The sequence below is a fragment of the Mirounga angustirostris genome, unplaced genomic scaffold (genome assembly GCF_029215605.1).
Source record: "Mirounga angustirostris isolate CCGP_5_RB_7025 unplaced genomic scaffold, mMirAng1.0.hap1 SCAF_12, whole genome shotgun sequence".
Taxonomy (NCBI): domain Eukaryota; kingdom Metazoa; phylum Chordata; class Mammalia; order Carnivora; family Phocidae; genus Mirounga; species Mirounga angustirostris.
The window spans coordinates 50,464,532-50,482,364 of NW_026991720.1; the positions used below are offsets into that span (position 1 = coordinate 50,464,532).

Here is a 17,833-nt window from a genome sequence, read left to right on the forward strand (position 1 = left end):
CTTTGAACAAGCCTCTTCATGCTTAACTTGTTTAAAGCACTTTAATCCCAGCATCTTTCCTGTCTCTTGAACACTTCCTCAAACACTTAGTGACCATAAGCATGAACTCCCCAGGTGTAATTTGTAAAACAAACAGTCAGAATATGGAAGAGATTTCAACTTGAGAAATACTGAAGAAGCTTCTGTGTTTTAGGCATTGCTAGGTGCTGAGGTAGGAGAAAATAATCATCTGCACCCACAGGAAATTATTTCATCCTTGTGTCCCTAGCACCATACTCAAAATAGTGAATCTGCGTAACATGGAACTAAAGTATTTCCAAGAATAAGGGTGGTGGGGGGCGGGTGGATGATGATGGTTACATGGGACTCAGGAGCCACCTGAAAACTGAAGGAATGGAGGCATGAACAGGGCAGATGAGGTGTGACAGTGGTTCAGCTAGGACTTCATGTCCCAGGTGACTTTGTCATTGCCCTTCCAGGTCCTGTGATCCTTCCACCAGGGGGCCTGTACTTACCAGCTTTATCTTCCTGATTTGGGATAAGGGCCTCCATGATAATTTGTTGGCTGTTGATCTTCTCTGTCGGCAAATGCACACACAACATTTAAATGCAATTTTAGGGTGTTTTCAAGCAGGATCATTCCCTAGAGCTGCCCCATCCTCCTAGCAGCCTTCCTCCCTTAGGAATAGGGTATGTTTCATTGTACTTTGCTGGGTCACAGCCTCAGTGACTGCTGTTTATAAATAATTCAGGAGATGGACAGAGTTCTTAAGTGGTTCCTGGGCCAGGTGATGCAGCAGGTGACTCTCTTCCCTCTTTTGCCTTTTCAGTTCAAAGGTTATATCCTGAGGGATTGGGTTCTTTTAGAAACTTACCCTGGTTGGGATTTAAAATCTATTTTCAATAACACTGACTTGGATTTCCTTTCCCTGGGACTTGGCAGGGCCCTTCTGGTACAGCCCTCCACCAACTTCTTCTGTCACTGGTGCCCCTTGTGTTGAGCTACTGGTGGGCTGGAGGGTTCTGCAGTGCCACCCCTTTGTCCAGCCACATTGCATTTTTCTCCCCAAAATGACTAATGACCTGAGTGGAACCCTTCATACTTTACCCTGTTCTCGGACATCTGCAAAAACAAAACTATGGTTGGTCAAATGAGGAAACATGTCCTAGAGGTATACCCAAAGTCACACCCCAAATACGTAGCAGAGCTCAAATACAGTTCTTGTCACCAAATTCTAGGTTCTACTTTTTTTTGGTCGGGAAATTTATATTTACGATTTAGCTGGCTAGATTCAGTTTAGATGATCCCAATTTTGTTGGCAACATCCAAAGCTTCATAGTCAGGAGCCAGTTGAATATATGCCACCTTCTATTAGGCCTGATCAGGGCGTTGACCTTGGCTATGTCCGTGTCATAGAGCTTCACAGTCTGGTGCTTGCTGGCCTTGATGTCCACAGTGAACACAAGTGTGTTGTCTTCATGGCTGACTTGGTAGTCGGGGAACTTAAATGATGGCATGGTGGTCCAGCTAGTTTCTCCTGGGGTGCACTCTTTTGAGGCTATTTGGGCTGTCTTCAGACACACAGTGTCTCGGGCTGTCAAAAAGTAGTTGACATGTGGGGGCACCTAGGTGGCTCAGTTGAGCCTTCAGATTGGGTAATGATCTTGGGATCGAGCCCTGTGTCAGGCTCCCTGCTCAGCAAGGAGTCTGCTTCTCTCTCCCTCTCAAATGAATAAATTAAATAAATCTTAAAAAAAAAAGTAGGTGACATGGATTTTTTGTGGGTGTGACTGTGGATGCGTTTCAGCATTGCTTTCTTGGCCTTCAAAGCCTTTGCTTTGACTTTGGGAGGGGCAGGGGCTTCCTTCTTTGCCATCTTCAGGAAAAGGTAGGTTCTACTTTTCAATATGATTTGCTTTTCCTTGAGTCTGTACAGTTCTTCTTGATTGGCAAATTGAATGTTAAGGACTATCCTCTAGTGAACACAGAGCTGGTTACCTTATTCCAACATCTGTTTTCTAAAAGGCCTTTGTTGCCTGTCTAGCACCATTCATTCATTTATTCAGTAATTACTGAGCATGTCCTCTGCCTGGCTGCTGGGAGAGCACTAATGTATAAATTAGATACAATTCAGGGGCTGGCCGGTTCCCATGGATTTTTTTTTTTGTTTTTTAGACACTAATTTTTGTCTCCTGCAGAAATGCCAGATAATGCAGCAGCGCTGCTGGGTGCTTGCTGTAAACTCCAGATTATTCCTACGCTGTGTCACTTGGTAAGGAACGTCTCAGTGGGGATCTGGGAATGGGCACCTAATAATTGATAAAACACCTTTAGAATTTTTCATCTACAATAGCTCTTCAAAATAGTTTAAACAGGTATTATTACTAACCCCACTTTTTTTTACACACCATCCACATCCTACCACACATTCTATCCTACAGGAAGACTGAGGCTGAGAGGAAAAGCATTTGTACAGAGAACTTGCTTACAGGGCTAGGACCCAACCTTGTCATTAGCTTCCAAATCTCAAGCTTTCCCCACTGTTTGTTTGGAGAGAATTTTGGCCAAAGTTTGGTTGTAACATCGCAGGGAAGGAGCCTGACACCCTGTTATTTGCAATGGCAGTGCTAGGGCTAGACCAGTTTGATTCAGCTCTGCATCTAATTCACCAGGGAGGTATTTGAGAGGACTGCTTTGTCTCAGATCATTAGCTTTGTGCCCTAAGGAAATTTCATGGCAAGAGCAAGAGTTAGGTAATGATGAGCTTAGCCCTAGAGAGTTAAGATTAAGCTTTTCCTTTTTAAATTACAAACTGGGTCATTAATAGAAGGAGCCATCAATAGGCTGTCCAGAAACCACTCCAATGGGGCAGGTGTTGCTCCGCCCGGGGCAGAGTAGCTGAACACACCTGGTTGGATTATTTTAAGGTCTGGTTAGTTACTAAGAGTACAGACCAAGATGCTATGTAGGCTCAAAAGACCAAAGCTCAGAGCTTTGCTCCCAGATCTAGGAAGCAGGTCTTGAGATTAAGTGGCCAGGATCCTGAAATTTGTTACCCATCCGCTCTGGGAGCTCGAACACCATGCTTAGGGCCTTGGGTACTTCTGTGCATAGCAAAGACATCTGAACAAGGCATCGTTCCAAGGAGGAGTTTAGAACCCATTCACAACTGAAAGTAGATTCTACCCACCCAGAAGAATGCTGAGTTCTTGTACTTTGATCACTAAAACTGAACTACTTGAAAACATGACAGCATGTATGTTCTGTCTGGTGGTGTAGTTGGGTTATGGAGATAATAAATACCATTACCTAATTGTGTGCAGTGATGAGCACGGCAGTAGCTCTGCTTTCATAGCCCAGCTCTCTGTTGCAGTAACTGAGTGCTTAGTATCTCCCAGGTTACCCTTAGTAAAGATTTACAAAATCATCAAAATACTGCAAGACCACATTAGCTAATTCCCTCTCCCAACAAACTCACACTTACTTGTCATCTTCCCTGCAGTAAGCGTTAGATTTGATCTTTGTGTTGCTTCCAAGTTCTGTTTTGTTGGTCTGAGCATAGCCAGGAGGACACATCTGGAGTTCCAGGATGGCTGGTATTCTACACGGGCACAAAACTACCCACCCACAGAGTCATTTGTCTGCTTTTGGGGGGCTGCTTACGTAAAGAAAAAAATTTTCCTTTAAACAATTTCCTGGGTATCTTCACATAATCTGCCCTAGATATTGCAACAATCCTTAAGACAGTGAGGCTCCTGCCTCCTGAAGGAATTTGGGTGTCGAGTTACTTACAGGGATTTACTTAGAACAGGGTACAGAAATGTACCAGCATTCCTATCTTCTCTTGTCTGCTGGCCAGAGTAACTTTGAGGGGCTTTTAGAAGAATAGAATCAGACAGAATCATCAGTAGACCGTCACTTTTGCCCCACCACCCTTTGGGTGGCTGTAATCTTTCATACCTAGAAGTGCCTCTGGGCACGTGGGGCTGGCAGCTGTTCAGGGAAGGAAACTGGATGCTGCTCAGACCCCAGACACAGAGCCCGCTGAGGGCAGCATGTGCCAGTGCAGCTCACTCTTAAATTACTGGAATATGGTGCTTCTGCTCTGCTCAAAGAGTAGGCCTAATCTACTTTCTAAGGCAAAACTGATAGTTTATGGTCTTAGCCAAAGGTTGCTCTTAAGCCTGTGGTAACACTGTGTGAGTGGCAGTTGGTGAATCTACACGGTGTACATTTGTTAAGGCTTATTTTGATAATAGACACACAAGTACTTTTATAGTCAAATGACTGCTGCCCTTTGGACATTGGAGCAAGCTTTTAGTAAGATTTCTGGAAACCTTTTGGATTCTCTTCTGATTCAGTTAACATTCACACATACTTTAGAGGTTTATTTCATTTTTTTTTTTTTTAAATTTTACTCTACATTAATCTGATCTGGTTTTGAATGGCTGGTAAAAATCAAATCAACTAATCTTTGTAATTACTGAAGATTTAAAAAAAATATTAGAGCAGCATCTGAAATGACCTCTCTGAAGAGCTAACATTCATTCAACACATTGACGGCCCATGTTCTATGACAGACTGGGGCCCTGGTCTCCTAAAAAGCGTAGGTTTTAGAAAACAGACTAAACAGTGACTATCAAGAGGATAATTTCAGAAAGACAGTAGAGTAATAATGGCTGGGATATGGGGGTAGAGGGGGGAGTAGGAAAGGCCCTTCCGATGAGGCATTTCAGTGGACAATGAGAGATGAGAAGAAAAGGTTTACATGGAGCTCTGGAAGAAGAGTGTCCCAGGTAGGAATAGCAAGGGCAAAGGTTCTTGAGGCAGGAAGTATAACTGAACTGTGGTACCTATCCCTTTGAGGATATCAAGCAACTATTTAAGAAATTCTACTATCATTAAAATAAAAAGAAAAATCAAACCGTACATACTGTGTGTATGGGAAAGTTACATTCTGAACTTTCTCATCTCCTGAAGTTAAGGGATCTAGTAGAAGGTAGAATTCAGAGTGGAGATTCAGTCAGAACTCCAGGCAAATTGGAAAAATCAGGCGTAAGGTCCTGGCCTGGGAGAAACAAATCTTGTTACATCTTAAGGGTTTTTCTGCACCACTTGGGGAATTTAAAAAACAGTAACAATTTAATTTTTCCCCATAATCATCTAGAAGTACATTACTATTCACCTATGTGGTTTTTCTGTAACATTTTTAAATGAATTTGCTTAAATGTGCCATTTCAGCTCCGTGCTCTCTCTGATGATGGAGTATCTGATCTTGAAAATCCAGACTTGGCTCCTCTGAAGGATATGGAAAAGTTTATGATTGTGCAGCGTTTGTTTGCCTTAGCCAACATGAACCTGGAGAGACTGCAGTCATCTGTGAAAGCTGTCACCCAGAAGGACCCCAGCATTTTCCCACTAATTCTTTATATAAGCCTGAACGGACTCTGTGCTTTAGGCAGAGCACATTAATAACATCATATGTGAATTACAAGTACATGTTATCAGCCAAGGCTGGGTATTTTTCAGCACTGTTAAGATACTACTGAGTTTAGTCACCAGGTACTCTGTAAACAGTTTTTCATAAAAGGCCTGTGCTAATGACCCAGTGTCTAAGTTAGATTTTAGCATCTGAAGAGCTAGAGGAGGGTTGAGAATTCTAAGCTAGTGTACAGACTTTTTTCTGCAGAAAAAAATTGGTCCGCCTATCTTTTTCTGCTATACAAAAACAGATGAGTTTGGTTTTGCTCCAAAAATTCATTTTAAATTGTAAATGCCATAGGAAGACAATTTATAGAAGAGTCTGTTTTAGATGTGCTGATTGACAAATGAACTGTAAATGCCATTATAGTACATATATTCTGCTAAACAAAATTATACTAAAATAATTAGTAGGTGACCCTTCCTTAGGGGTCTAGCTGTAGACATTTTTTTTGTTATGCTTTGATGAGCGTACCAATTCTATGTCAAGAACAATGCTGATTTCCCATGCATTCTCGATTTTTAATTTATAAAATACTACATACTGTATCAAAGGAAACTCTGAACTGTGTATATTTTGCATTTAATTCTGTTTGAAATTCTTCTATAAATAACTTGGACTATCTCTCTAGTGCCTCTGATTCCTTTGCCACTAACCACTGGGGAGCTGAAACCACTTTTCCTTAGCAAAAAGTAGCTAAGACTTCCTCCTAGAATTTGTCTTACTTTAGGAGCAGGGAGGATAAGAAGTAGCAGCTGTTGAAAGAGAAACGTGTTACTCAGCTTTTTTTTTAACCTCAACATCATCTATTCCTTTTTCTGCTCTTCAGATTTTAAGGAATCTTAACACGGAAGAAATGAAGCAAAATAACCCTTTCATCACCTCAGTTGAGACTAAATCTTACGCAAATACTTCCAATACATGAAAAACAGGAGAGCTGTGCACTGTGTGGCGACATAAGGAGCACCTTATAACAAACTGGAAGGGAATCTGCCAAGGTGAAAACAGTGCTCCAACAGTGGCACTGTACATGCCTTTTTGTCTGACTTTCTGAAGTAAGTTTTATACAGATTTTGTAAGGAGAATCTATCTGTGTAAACACATACACATGTATCACAATGCAGTGGGAAGCTCCTTGGAGTCCACAAGAAACTGGACAGTGGTTCCTTTGGGGAGAGGATTTAGAAGTTGGGATAAGAGGTTGGGGGTGGGGGGGTTACCCTTCTATTCCCGTTGTAATTTTATATGTATTAACCTCTAAATGAAAAACCACCAACCAAAGCCAAGCCAAGCCAAGCCAAGCCAAGCCAAGCCAAGCCAAAAAACCCCAAAAGCAACAAAAACTAAAGATCAGCTTCAGGCAGAAAGAAAAGACACCATCCCAGCACATGCCAAAAGTTTGGGTTACATCAAACAGGCAACTAAGGCATCTGGCCCTTTCCACAATTATCAGCCAGTCACCCTGTTGGACTGTGTTTTAAAAATCTGCAATTAAAAAGGATGTAGCCTTATGCTGCTACAGGTGATCCCAGCCCCTCAGTTATTGCCACTCCTTAGCAGACCCCACTGTGATATGGTGGGCAAAGTAGTGCTGGGCATGTTTGAGTGGGCGTCCAAAAGGCTCTTCTAAGTAACTGGTATCCTCTTCACTATATACGATTATTAATTGCAAATGTACATTTACATTTGTAAACAAGTTCTGGTAGCCCAGATACCTAGAAAACAGAAAACAGAATATTTCCCAGAACAACAGAAGTGGAAAGCCACCTTCACTCAGATGTTTCCATGACTACTTGTCTTTCACAAGTGGTACAGGAAGAAACATTTCTATCAGCTAGTGTGCTGTGGCCCTATCAGGGTTCCTCAGGTGTCCATGGAACCTGTGAACATGTTACCTTATATGCCAAAAAGGGACTTTACATGTGTTCTTCAGGTGACAGACCTTGAGATGGAGATTATCCTGGATTATCTGGTAGGGCCCTTAGAAGGCACAAGAGTCAGCGAGAGACTTGGCCAAAGAAAATGCAGGAAAGATGAGGCATAGGAAGGATTCAGTGTTGTTGCTGGCTCTGAGATGGAGGTCAGTTCAAGAACAAGAGTGCAGTCCATGTGACAGCCAGTAAGGAAGCAGGGACCTCAGTTCTACACCAGCATGGAACTGTAATCTGCCAACAGCCTGCAGGAGCCTGGAAGCAGATTCTCTCTCCAGCGGTGAGAGCCAGGGCAGGCCCCGGGAAATGTCTCAATTTCACTTAGGTGAGACCTGTATTGGATTTCCAACCTACAGAACTGAGTTTGTGTTTAAAGCTGTGAAGTTTGTGGTAATTTTTTACTGCAGTGAGAAAACGGACAGTGTAAGAAGAAAGTGAACAATCTAAAACCAAATTCTTTGGGAGACATGAGAAGTACACTAGACTAGCAATTTCTGAAATACGAGGCATGAAATCCCAGAAACTTAGCTTGAGAACGAGTTGCAAAGTACCTGTTGTGGACACCGGCTTCCCGCACTCACCCAGTCACGCCTCCACCTCTTGGCCAGCCTGGTGGGTCCACCTCCCTTTTCCATTGCAGGCCTCAGGGCTGAGCTGTGCCCCAGCAGGTGCTGTCTTTCCCACCTGGGATTTTCCTGCTTGGCTAGCTCGTCCTAGCATCTCATGTCATCTAAGCACAGAGGCCTTTTCTTGATCCTATATTTTAATCTTCCCTGTCTCTGCCATTTTTTCCTTGAGTACGTCACCTTTGAAAGCCACCAAATGGCTTGGGCTGGGATAGAGGAAACAATAGTTAGGGTTTCCTTGTTAAAGAAGAGAAGCAGGTGAAAAATTTATATATTTATTTTGGTGGGAAAAACTAAATGTTATTACAGGCTTTCTGTAGAGATTATTAGCATTTAAAAGAAATTACCAAAGCAAATCTGATATCCTCTGTATTTGATCATCTCTAAACCTTAGTTCTACCTATAAATGAAACACTACATTTTTGCAGTATTTTTATATGTACAAAAATATTTTACTTGGAATATACAATCTCACATGTTCAACATTTCAATAATGTTTGTTTTGGACAGCATATGGAAATATGTGAAAAGAAAAATTTATAGGGACAGTTTCTGAAAAATCAATACTTAATTGTACTGCAGGAAAATTTTATTTATACAAAGGCAGCAGTAATGTTTCTTTTATACAGGAACTAGTAATACAATTACTTGGAAGGCAGTAGCAATAAAATTTTATTTTTAAACTTTTTCATCAGAGACTTAAGCAGCTTGTTCAGCTTTTATTTTTAGATTGCTGACAAGCAGTTTGCCCTCCATTAAAAAAAAAGTTCTACAATTATTTCAAAGACTAGAGGTTAAAAAGAGCATGCATTTGTGTTCAACATAAAGATACACCAAACTGAAATGGAAAAAAAAAAAAAATCCCCAAAGCAAGGTTTTCACATCAAATACTCACCATGGGCTCTAAAGTAACTCAACATGCAGAAAACTACACTTGTTGCCAAACCCTAGTTTGGCATTCTTCTCCAGCAAAACCCTAGATCCCACTTCCTTAAAAATCAATGTTAGCAAAGAAACAGGAGTCCGTTCTTTTTAAAAGAGGACACATAGCCAAAAGGAATATTTATCTTATACTTAAATTACAGTTGGAGATGAGCTATTCCTCAAATCTGGTTCGACCTGAAAAGGTGAAGGTACTCCTCATTTGGACCATGTTCACCAGAACAAGCTCTAGGTCTTCAAGGCAATTGCTATACTATTGCCTGCCTCTCTTATTTCGGAATACGATGAAGATCACATATTTTAAGTGCTGATGACTTCTGCTTTAACAGTGGTAATTTATAGCTGAGGAGTTTTGAATGCTCTGCTTTTTTCCACTTCCTCTAAGCTCCCTGGCCACCTTGACCAATATGAAGAAAGACTAATGTCAGGTATGGCCTGTCGTATTTGTGTGTTTCTACCCTCTGCTGTTGCTGAAGTGCAACAAAGACCTCTAGTTCCAACTGTTAAAATAAGACCTTTTGGCTTCTGCTTTGTGGAAGCAACAGTACCTATTCAGTGGGACTCAAGAACGTTTACAAGCACTGAGTCATTTACTCTCCTATGTACGAAGCAGCATTTATGTTCATTGTAGATGTGTTCATTCAGTTTGTGCTGGGAATTAGGAAAAACTGGTAGGGAAGAAAAGGGAAGGAACGGTCACTTCTGGCTGACTTTGGTGTGTGGAGGAAAGTCAGATTTATCACAGCACTGTATTATCAGCCAGCAGCCGTGAAGCAATTAAAAAGAGAATGCAACTAAGATGTCTTCATGTCTGATTCAAGGTCCACACTAATTGGACCTAACAACAGTTCTCCCTATAAAGAAACAGATGCCTTCTAAACTTAATACTATGGGTTAAACAATAGGGCTGCAATGATAAATTTCAGGCATAAGAACTAAGGTAGGGCAGCTTTAAGGGCCAAAGTTCAGAATTTCTTGAATGTCAGAGTACTAGATTGCTTAAATTTTATTTGATTTGTAAGAAGAATTTGTTAAAGGTTTGGACTGAGAGTGCGATTCTAAACTAAAATGGACCTCCTGACCAAGGCCACAAGAGAGAACAGACCCTCCTCAGAGCTGTTTTAAAATTAGAGGGAGGATTCTTGAATGGTGTGTTCTATTCATTATACTACCTCTGAAGAGATACATTTTAAATGAACTAAAAGATAAACAACCTCAATATAAGTGAATACATATAATAAATAAAGTAGCCTAATAAGGATTCTCCAGTCTAGCATTCATCACATCAGAGTTACAAATTACTTCTTGTAATTTAAGGTGAAGACAAATATTAAGCTAGCCCTATTTAACGGGTGGAATATTAAAAGTAAAGGGAAATATAAATTTTATCAAAGGTCGCATGGTCAGAATCAGAATTAGGATCTCAGCTAGTAGAAGTACACCATCTCTATTTTTAACAAAAGAGATTATTTTAAAGAAAGTAGTGCAATGTACTACGGAAGTGGTACAAACCATGCTTTAAAATTCTTACCTTAGAAATGAGATATCATTCCTTCACTTTTTAGTATATTAAAGACTTATTTCTGTTTCTGCACTAAATCATTCCAGGAACACAAAGGTAACATAATGAATTATAGGACATATTAAAAAATGAATAAAACTTGAGGCTAACAAAAATGTAATTTAAAAATAATCTTACCTTAAGGAATTACAGAATTGTTATCTTCTTAAGATATACAATGCATACTCAAAAAATGATGCTGAATTATTAGTTGACTATATTCTTAAAAGTTTGTGAATATTCACTTTTATATATACAATGATCCCATTATTTAGAATACTGAATTTTGCTCAAGAACTTAAATACATTACAGATGTTATTACATGAATTCTCACAGCAAATCCACTGGAACAAGAGGAGGGCAGTTACCATAATCTCTAAGCCTGAACCATATCACAAATTCATTTAAAGTTTAAATAAGTATTTACTAAGAGGCTGCCATCTAGAACTCTGTCCTTTTTGCTTAAAGAAATTAAGTTATAATAATCTTCTGAGCTTAATATTTTTCAGGAAGATTAGTATCTGCCTCAAGGTAAAACTAGAGCCTTAGAAAACAATGTGAAAAAGGTTTCAGAATGTCTAAGAATCTGGGAGTAAACATTTAAGATCACTAGCTATAGTTACATGGGTGACCATATTTAGTTTTATTATTCATGTATTTGGGGAGAATTTTACATATTATACATATGGCTGTATATATATTATATATATGGTGACTCAGACATTTATAAAATGACCTATATATGTACATAAAAATTCAGGATTTCTTTTTCCATATTTAGTATAAAGATTCATTACTACAAAATTATTGGCTCCCTAGCCTGTGATTTTTGGAAAATGGAGTGTTGTTTCAGAAGTCATAAAAGTACAATGTTAAGTAGAGCACTATTTTGACCAATTTTCAAAAATTTTATGGTTAATATTTATCAGTTCAAACTAACTGTACCTAACTCCATGGCTATCCATCTTGAAAATCAACTCCAATCACTGGATTATGACACTTACTGTTTTGTCTAGCAAGAAGTACCAATTTAGTGAATTTTTAAAGCAAAGATCATCTTTTATTGTCATTGGGATAGTATGGTCAAAGCAGTTAGTATCTGGCCATAATCTATAATGCTACACTATTGTATTTTATTGCTAATTTGCATTATTTCCTAATTTGTGTTAATAACCAATTTGCTCTTTTAAAGAAAACTTGTCCTGATAAGCTACTATAAGCAAATCTACTAGATTCTAGAATCTAGGGTTCAGGCTACTATTGCTGTAGTCATACTGGGTTTATGATAAGATTTCTATTTTAGAAAGCTATGTTCAGCAATTGTATAGTTAAGAATTGGCAAAAGCAAAAGTCCTGATGTATTAGATATTTGATAATATACAAATATCAAACAGGAATTAAGACTGCATAATCAAGACACGGCTGGAATAAAAGTGAAACTCTACTTGTAGTGCATCACATATATTCCACTAGTTATACTGTTACATGACTTATCCAGGAACATTACCTCTAGGGGTATTTGTACATTTGAAAATAAAAAACATATATATAATATTTAGTTGTATATAAATTGTCATGCCCTGAAATCTGAATGTGGACACTCTTCTGATCACAAAGAATCCTCGGGTGCATTAATGTATTGGCACAAGTTTCCCAAAGGCATTTGCATGTGCATTTGTATTTTAACTATTACCAATTGTTTAGCATCCCTTTAAACCGTTTTCTCTTCAGTAAAGCTAATTATTTTAGATATTTCCCGCAAGAGAAGTTCATACTTCATTGATTACAACAATACTCTCATTGCCTTGGGAGAATCCTGGGGCCTCTGGGACTCCTTGCCCCAGTACAGCTCTACTGAGTCCTGCAGACTCAGATGGGACTTCAGTTTCAAGTTCAATAACTACTGAGATACAGTGACCTTTTCTGAATTTATTCTCTTCAGCTCTGGCATCTAGACTGAGATAAACTAAACAGCATTATTTCATTTTATATTATGGGGGATCTAGTGTATATTAACTAGTCATGAATACCATTTATAATAGAAATAATTCCTTTAAGTATAGACTATTTTCTAAATAATATGCATTTTAAACCACAGGATAAGGCTAAAAATACAGATGATGTAAAAATCATCTCCATTATGTGAAGACAGTTGAAATATTTTGTGGATACACTTCTTGTGCTGCTACGATGATCCCAAAGTTGTTCAAAGAGGCTCTGTGCAGAAGACAGCACATTTCCTGAAAATTTACAGTGTGTTGAAATACTAAATCATAAGACATTATCTCAACACTGCTTTGATTCAGGTTGCTTTGAGGAGCCGAGAATTGGATGCGAATATATGTGGTTTAAAAGTTACCAAAGTTATTAAAAGGGTATGATCCATTTTACCACTAATATCCCTATCCTAGGACAAAGAACATGAATTTGTGTTCTGGATATGAAACTCTAGAATAAAAAAAAAAACCTATACATTTCCAATCTTAACAATACAGCCACTTGGCTGTTTCATTGTGAAGAAGATTTAAAGCAATGTGTGCATAACTGCTTATTGCCAGGTATTTTCTCTTCCCTCTAAGCCCTTCTGGCTAGTGTTCCATGTGACAGCTTTGCTGAGGAGAAAAATTAACAGCCAGGTGCCTGATGCCTACCATGGCCAAAGATGACCACAAGCATCTAACCCTGTAGGTGTGAATACTGTCCCTATGAAAAGCTGGCAGCAACATAACATAACTTAGTTAAATGATGAGCTACATCTCTGAATATGTTTGAGGAAGAATTTATACCATCCAAGAATCCTAAAGGAAGATTTTAACTGAGGCGAATTTTAAAAATCTGAGTATGTTAATGCCTCTAAAAGAGAGCGGTTTTCCTAATTACTAAACAAAAAAGCGCATTTCCTAACAGAAATGTAAAAAAAAATATATAAAACCTTATTTAATATATATTATATAATGTATATGTTATATATAGGTAAGACAGCTGACAGTTATTTCCAAATCTCCTAAGTTGTTCAATGGATTTGGTTCTCAACACAAAAGATTTAAGTATTCTAACAATCACATCACACTTCAGAAAGGATGCTGATTCTTCAGAAAATCCCCCACTTGCAAACTTAGAGGCATTTTAAAGTATCACAGAAATTTGCAAAGGCATCATACATTTGCTGACTATCCTAATAAAAAACTGTTGAAAGCAGTAGGTTCATTTTTGTCAAATTTCTACATGTGAAAATAAATCAACTTTATGTGTCATTTTGCTGTGTTATGTGTTACAGGATAAGGCACTCCCTTAGCCTGCATGGCCTTCCTTGCTGTGTACACATTCACTTAGTATCAGCCTGTCATGGCAACAAATGAGAGTGCAAAGTATTGCTCTTTACTTTCCCTCAAGATGGAAAAAAAGGGGAAAAAAACATATCTGCCTAAATTAGAATGGATAGCCATATATCTCTGAAATAACGAAACCATGTAGTGTTGAGCAGACTTCTGATGTCAGACTTGGAAGGTGTGGACATTATAGTTCTGTTTCTGTATGAATTAATATTAGGAAAGAAGGCCAATAACTACTATTTTCTCCTAATAAAGAGTAACTGACCCTTCACTAGTTAAATACTGAACTAAAGGACAGATTTACAAAACTATTTCAAGTATTCATTATCACAGTGAAAATGGGAGACCAATGCGAGAATGAAGGCTTTGAAAATTCCTTTGATGAAAAAGGCAAGGGTACTAAATCAAAACATATACAAAATGCTTCAACGCATTTCTTTATGTGGTATGAATAGAAAGGTTATCCATAAAAAGTTAGAAAAATTAAGATAAATTATATATTAGTACACCTTCCCAACCACATTTTATATAAAAATTCAGAATAGTGTACTGGTATTTCAATCTACACAATAAAAATGCCTGAACTTGGCAGATATCTTCTATCTGTGCATGTATTTTCTCAGTAGAAGGCTTATTTGTTGCAGTTACTTTTAAAAAGTTTTATTTCCATTATGAACCTTATTGAACCATCAGTAAACCCAGCTGATTGGGACCCACTGTGGCTCCATTCTCAGCTTCTCTATGGCAGTTTGTAGTTTCTCAAAGGCTTTGTCTAGATTGTCGTTTACGATGATCAAATCAAAATAGTGGTTGTATGCTCTTTGAATCCGTGCACTTTCGTCCACTGTTTTCTTCAAGTCAGAGTCCTGTCAAAGAGTGTTAAAAGGAAATGTTTCTATCATAATGTGTATTTACTTGCTCAAACACTGATTCAAAGTGAACATGAGAAATGAGGGCATTGGGACTTTTATGGTGATTTTGATACTAATGCTCAAAATCTAATCTATATAGTGTTAAAAGAGACATTACCACCTGTTCATATCCTAGTCTTTCCAGCAGTGCTCATGTTTGTTTTATAAGTATTCTGTATCTTGTTTCATTGATCTTAGGATAAGATTCCTAATTAAACAACTGCTGACCATAATCTCAGGGTGAAATCTAAGGTAATAAAACAATTATTGAAGGTTTCCAGCCCAACTATATCATCCTTTTCAAATGATTTTTTTTTTTTTTTAATTTGCATGTATGTATTACATCCTTAGAAAAAGAATCCCAGGATTTTCCCTTCTGGGTGTTTTTGTCTTGCTTCTTCATGGTCCATGATGCCAGCTGAGGTTGTCAGTACAATGAAAGCAAACTGGTGGGACAGGAGCAGATTATTCTGCCATTTTTGTAGATCTCTGAGTTGTACATCAAATCTGAAGCTCATCACTCCACACTTGTTTAACCTGCTTGTGAGGTTCACAACAATTTTCCCAGCTCTGTGATTATCAATGATCTCAAATTCACCAATGTAACCATGCTTCATCATCACAGTTAGAAACTGGTTAATGACTTTGGAGCATGGCATAATAAGAACCTGGCATTTACCTCTCCTTTCAGGAGTGTTAATGCTTTTGAGAGCATCTGCCAAGACATTCATGTGTACCATTTTGGCAGCACAGAAAGACTGTGGAAAGAGCTCAAAAGATTTTTATCTTGTGGGCTCTGAGATAATGGAAACCATTTTGCAGTGCCTATTAAGCTCAAAGCCAAATCTGCTGCCTATCTCTAGGAAAGAGAATATTAGAAATGTTATTTTGAAGACTAACTACAGGCTTCCTACCCCCACCAACACATACGCACATAGTTCTTTAGCTAGCATTGTTTATATTTTGTACACTATTTCTAGTCATTTTGGAATGATGTAGGTAATGAATAAGTAATGGGTTCTGCATGAGCAAGTAAAGCTTTTCATTAAATTGCAACTGTTTAGAAATTTCATAGTACTTCTACATGTTCTTCAAATATTTATTGATTTCTATTAAAGTGTCTACTATGTTTCATCATCTGTGGCTATAACAATGAATAAGACAGAGTGGGTTCCTACCCTCCAGAGGAGGAGACAGACTAAGGGCAAATAAACACAAAAACTTCCAAGTTGTAATGAGTACTATAAAAGAAACCAACCAGAACAAAGAATTTTGAGAATTCTATTTTAGATAGGGTGATTACAAAGATACCGAGTAAATGACATTTAAACTGAGAACTATAGTGGGGGAAAGAGCATCCCAGGCAGAGGAAACAGCAATGCAAAATCCGGGAGGGAAATGACCCTGATATGTTTTAAGATACTGAAAATCCAGGATGGATAGAGGGACTGAGGGCAGGGTGATACCTTGACATAAGTATGAGCTAGGTAGTGGAGAACTCACATGCAACAGAAAAACGTCACTGGCTTGTGGTGGAGAAAGAAGAGATGGAAATGACAGCAGACTGGAAATATATTTTGGTGATAAAATCATCAAGACTGGCTGATGGGTTGAATGTGAAAAGTGACGAATGAATGAATGAATGGATGGATGAATAAACCAAAACGTAGAAAGAAGCACTTGTAGAAAATGCAGAGTTGGGGAGTAGGAGTAGGGAGAGCACAATTTTTTGGGGGGGAGGGGGAGGGGAACACAATGTTCTTTGTACATGTTAAGTTTAAGATGTCTTGGGAGACATCCAAGTGCAGATATAAGCTAAGTAGAGATGGGTTATGCAAGTCGGAGCTCTGAATTCTGGGTTATCTATACATAAACTAGGAATAATCAGTGTAACAATGGTATATATAAGATAATGAGTTTGGTGAAAACACCAAAAGGGAAGTGTAGAGAGAGACATGAGTTCCAAACTAGGCCTGAGGGACACTAATACTTACATTTCAGTTAATATTTTCATTGATCTCTCTATTTGAAACAACTAAAATATCTTTTGTGATAAATGTGCAAACAGCCTCAATTCAACTTGAAAACAATTATTACCTATTACAGTCATTAACAATCTGCTTCCTTTAAGAAAACAGGTTTTTTTTGACAATGACAATCCTGTAACAATAGTGGAGTAGTACATCATTCAGATGGAAAAAAGAATAAAGAATCTCTATATATGGCCATGGAGAATCTCTAAATATATTGGTAAGTGGAAAATGCAGGCAGGCTACTGAATATAATAGGTTACTTTTTATGTAAGAAATGAGAGAGGGAGGGTACACATATATATTTGCTTATATTTTAAGAAATTGTGCAAATGACGACCTTTGTAGGTGGGAGTGGAGAGGACAGTGAAAAGCTAGATTTTCCTGTTAAGATTTACTTTAGAACTATGAAATGTATAGAATTATACAACAAAATTCAAATAAAAAAGGACAATATCTAAAAATCAAAAGCAAAATGAAACAAACCTGTGTTTCAAGTTGATGGTTTAACCATGCAGAAAGGAAATAGTTCAGTGACTTTAAAATAATACCCAATGGGATATATCTTAGGGACAATTTTTTAAAAGCCTGAAACTTAAAAGTTTTCAATAATCATACTGTTGACAATATCAATATTGATATTGTTACTCAGAAATTATAGAGTGGGTTCTTAGTTTATATATGTAAAGTAAGAAATAATGTCATCAGGAACCAAGATTTTCAGCATAAGAAAAAAGACAAATATAGAGTCAAAGAAGTTAAGTAAAATAATGGTAAGTTTAAATTGGAATTATCAAACTGAACAAATGATGTGTGTTTTCTAAAAAAAGAAAAATGTATTTCTTATATCTGGCCACTGAAAAGCCTGGAAACAATGAGCAACTAAGTTGAGCACACAACTTTAGCATCTATATTGTCTCTAAATACCATTTCCCACTAAAAGGAACCAGTTTTTTTAGATGGCTGGCTCCAGGTCTGGGTCAAAAAATGCGTAAGAAAACCTGGAACAGCTTATC

At 38.0% G+C, this 17,833-nt stretch overlaps 3 protein-coding genes across 9 annotated transcripts in view; 1 reads left to right on the plus strand and 2 right to left on the minus strand.

The window, feature by feature from the left end:
• GSDME (gasdermin E) overlaps positions 1 to 6,160 on the plus strand; it is a 73,559-nt gene extending 67,399 nt beyond the window's left edge. For 2 of the 3 annotated variants that reach the window (XM_045864557.3, XM_064575160.1), the window contains 2 exons: positions 2,200 to 2,273; positions 5,243 to 6,160. In XM_045864557.3, coding sequence (XP_045720513.1) covers positions 2,200 to 2,273; positions 5,243 to 5,473 — 305 coding nt within the window. In that variant the 3' untranslated portion in view covers positions 5,474 to 6,160. Of the gene's footprint in view, positions 1 to 2,176; positions 2,274 to 5,242 lie in introns of all 3 variants that reach the window. The other variant, XM_064575159.1, reaches the window with a different exon arrangement.
• A 169-nt stretch (positions 6,161 to 6,329) lies between these two features.
• PALS2 (protein associated with LIN7 2, MAGUK p55 family member) overlaps positions 6,330 to 17,833 on the minus strand; it is a 132,206-nt gene continuing 120,702 nt past the window's right edge. For 2 of the 5 annotated variants that reach the window (XM_064575155.1, XM_064575156.1), the window contains exon 13: positions 6,331 to 14,742. In XM_064575155.1, the coding sequence (XP_064431225.1) occupies positions 14,566 to 14,742 (177 nt within the window). In that variant the 3' untranslated portion in view covers positions 6,331 to 14,565. Of the gene's footprint in view, positions 14,743 to 17,833 lie in introns of all 5 variants that reach the window. The other 3 variants (XM_064575158.1, XM_064575154.1, XM_064575157.1) reach the window with 3 other exon arrangements.
• Positions 14,863 to 16,246, minus strand: LOC123835482 (small ribosomal subunit protein uS8-like). The gene has a single exon (XM_045864560.3). The coding sequence runs from the start codon at positions 15,525 to 15,527 to the stop codon at positions 15,135 to 15,137; it is 393 nt and encodes a 130-aa protein (XP_045720516.1). The 5' UTR covers positions 15,528 to 16,246; the 3' UTR covers positions 14,863 to 15,134.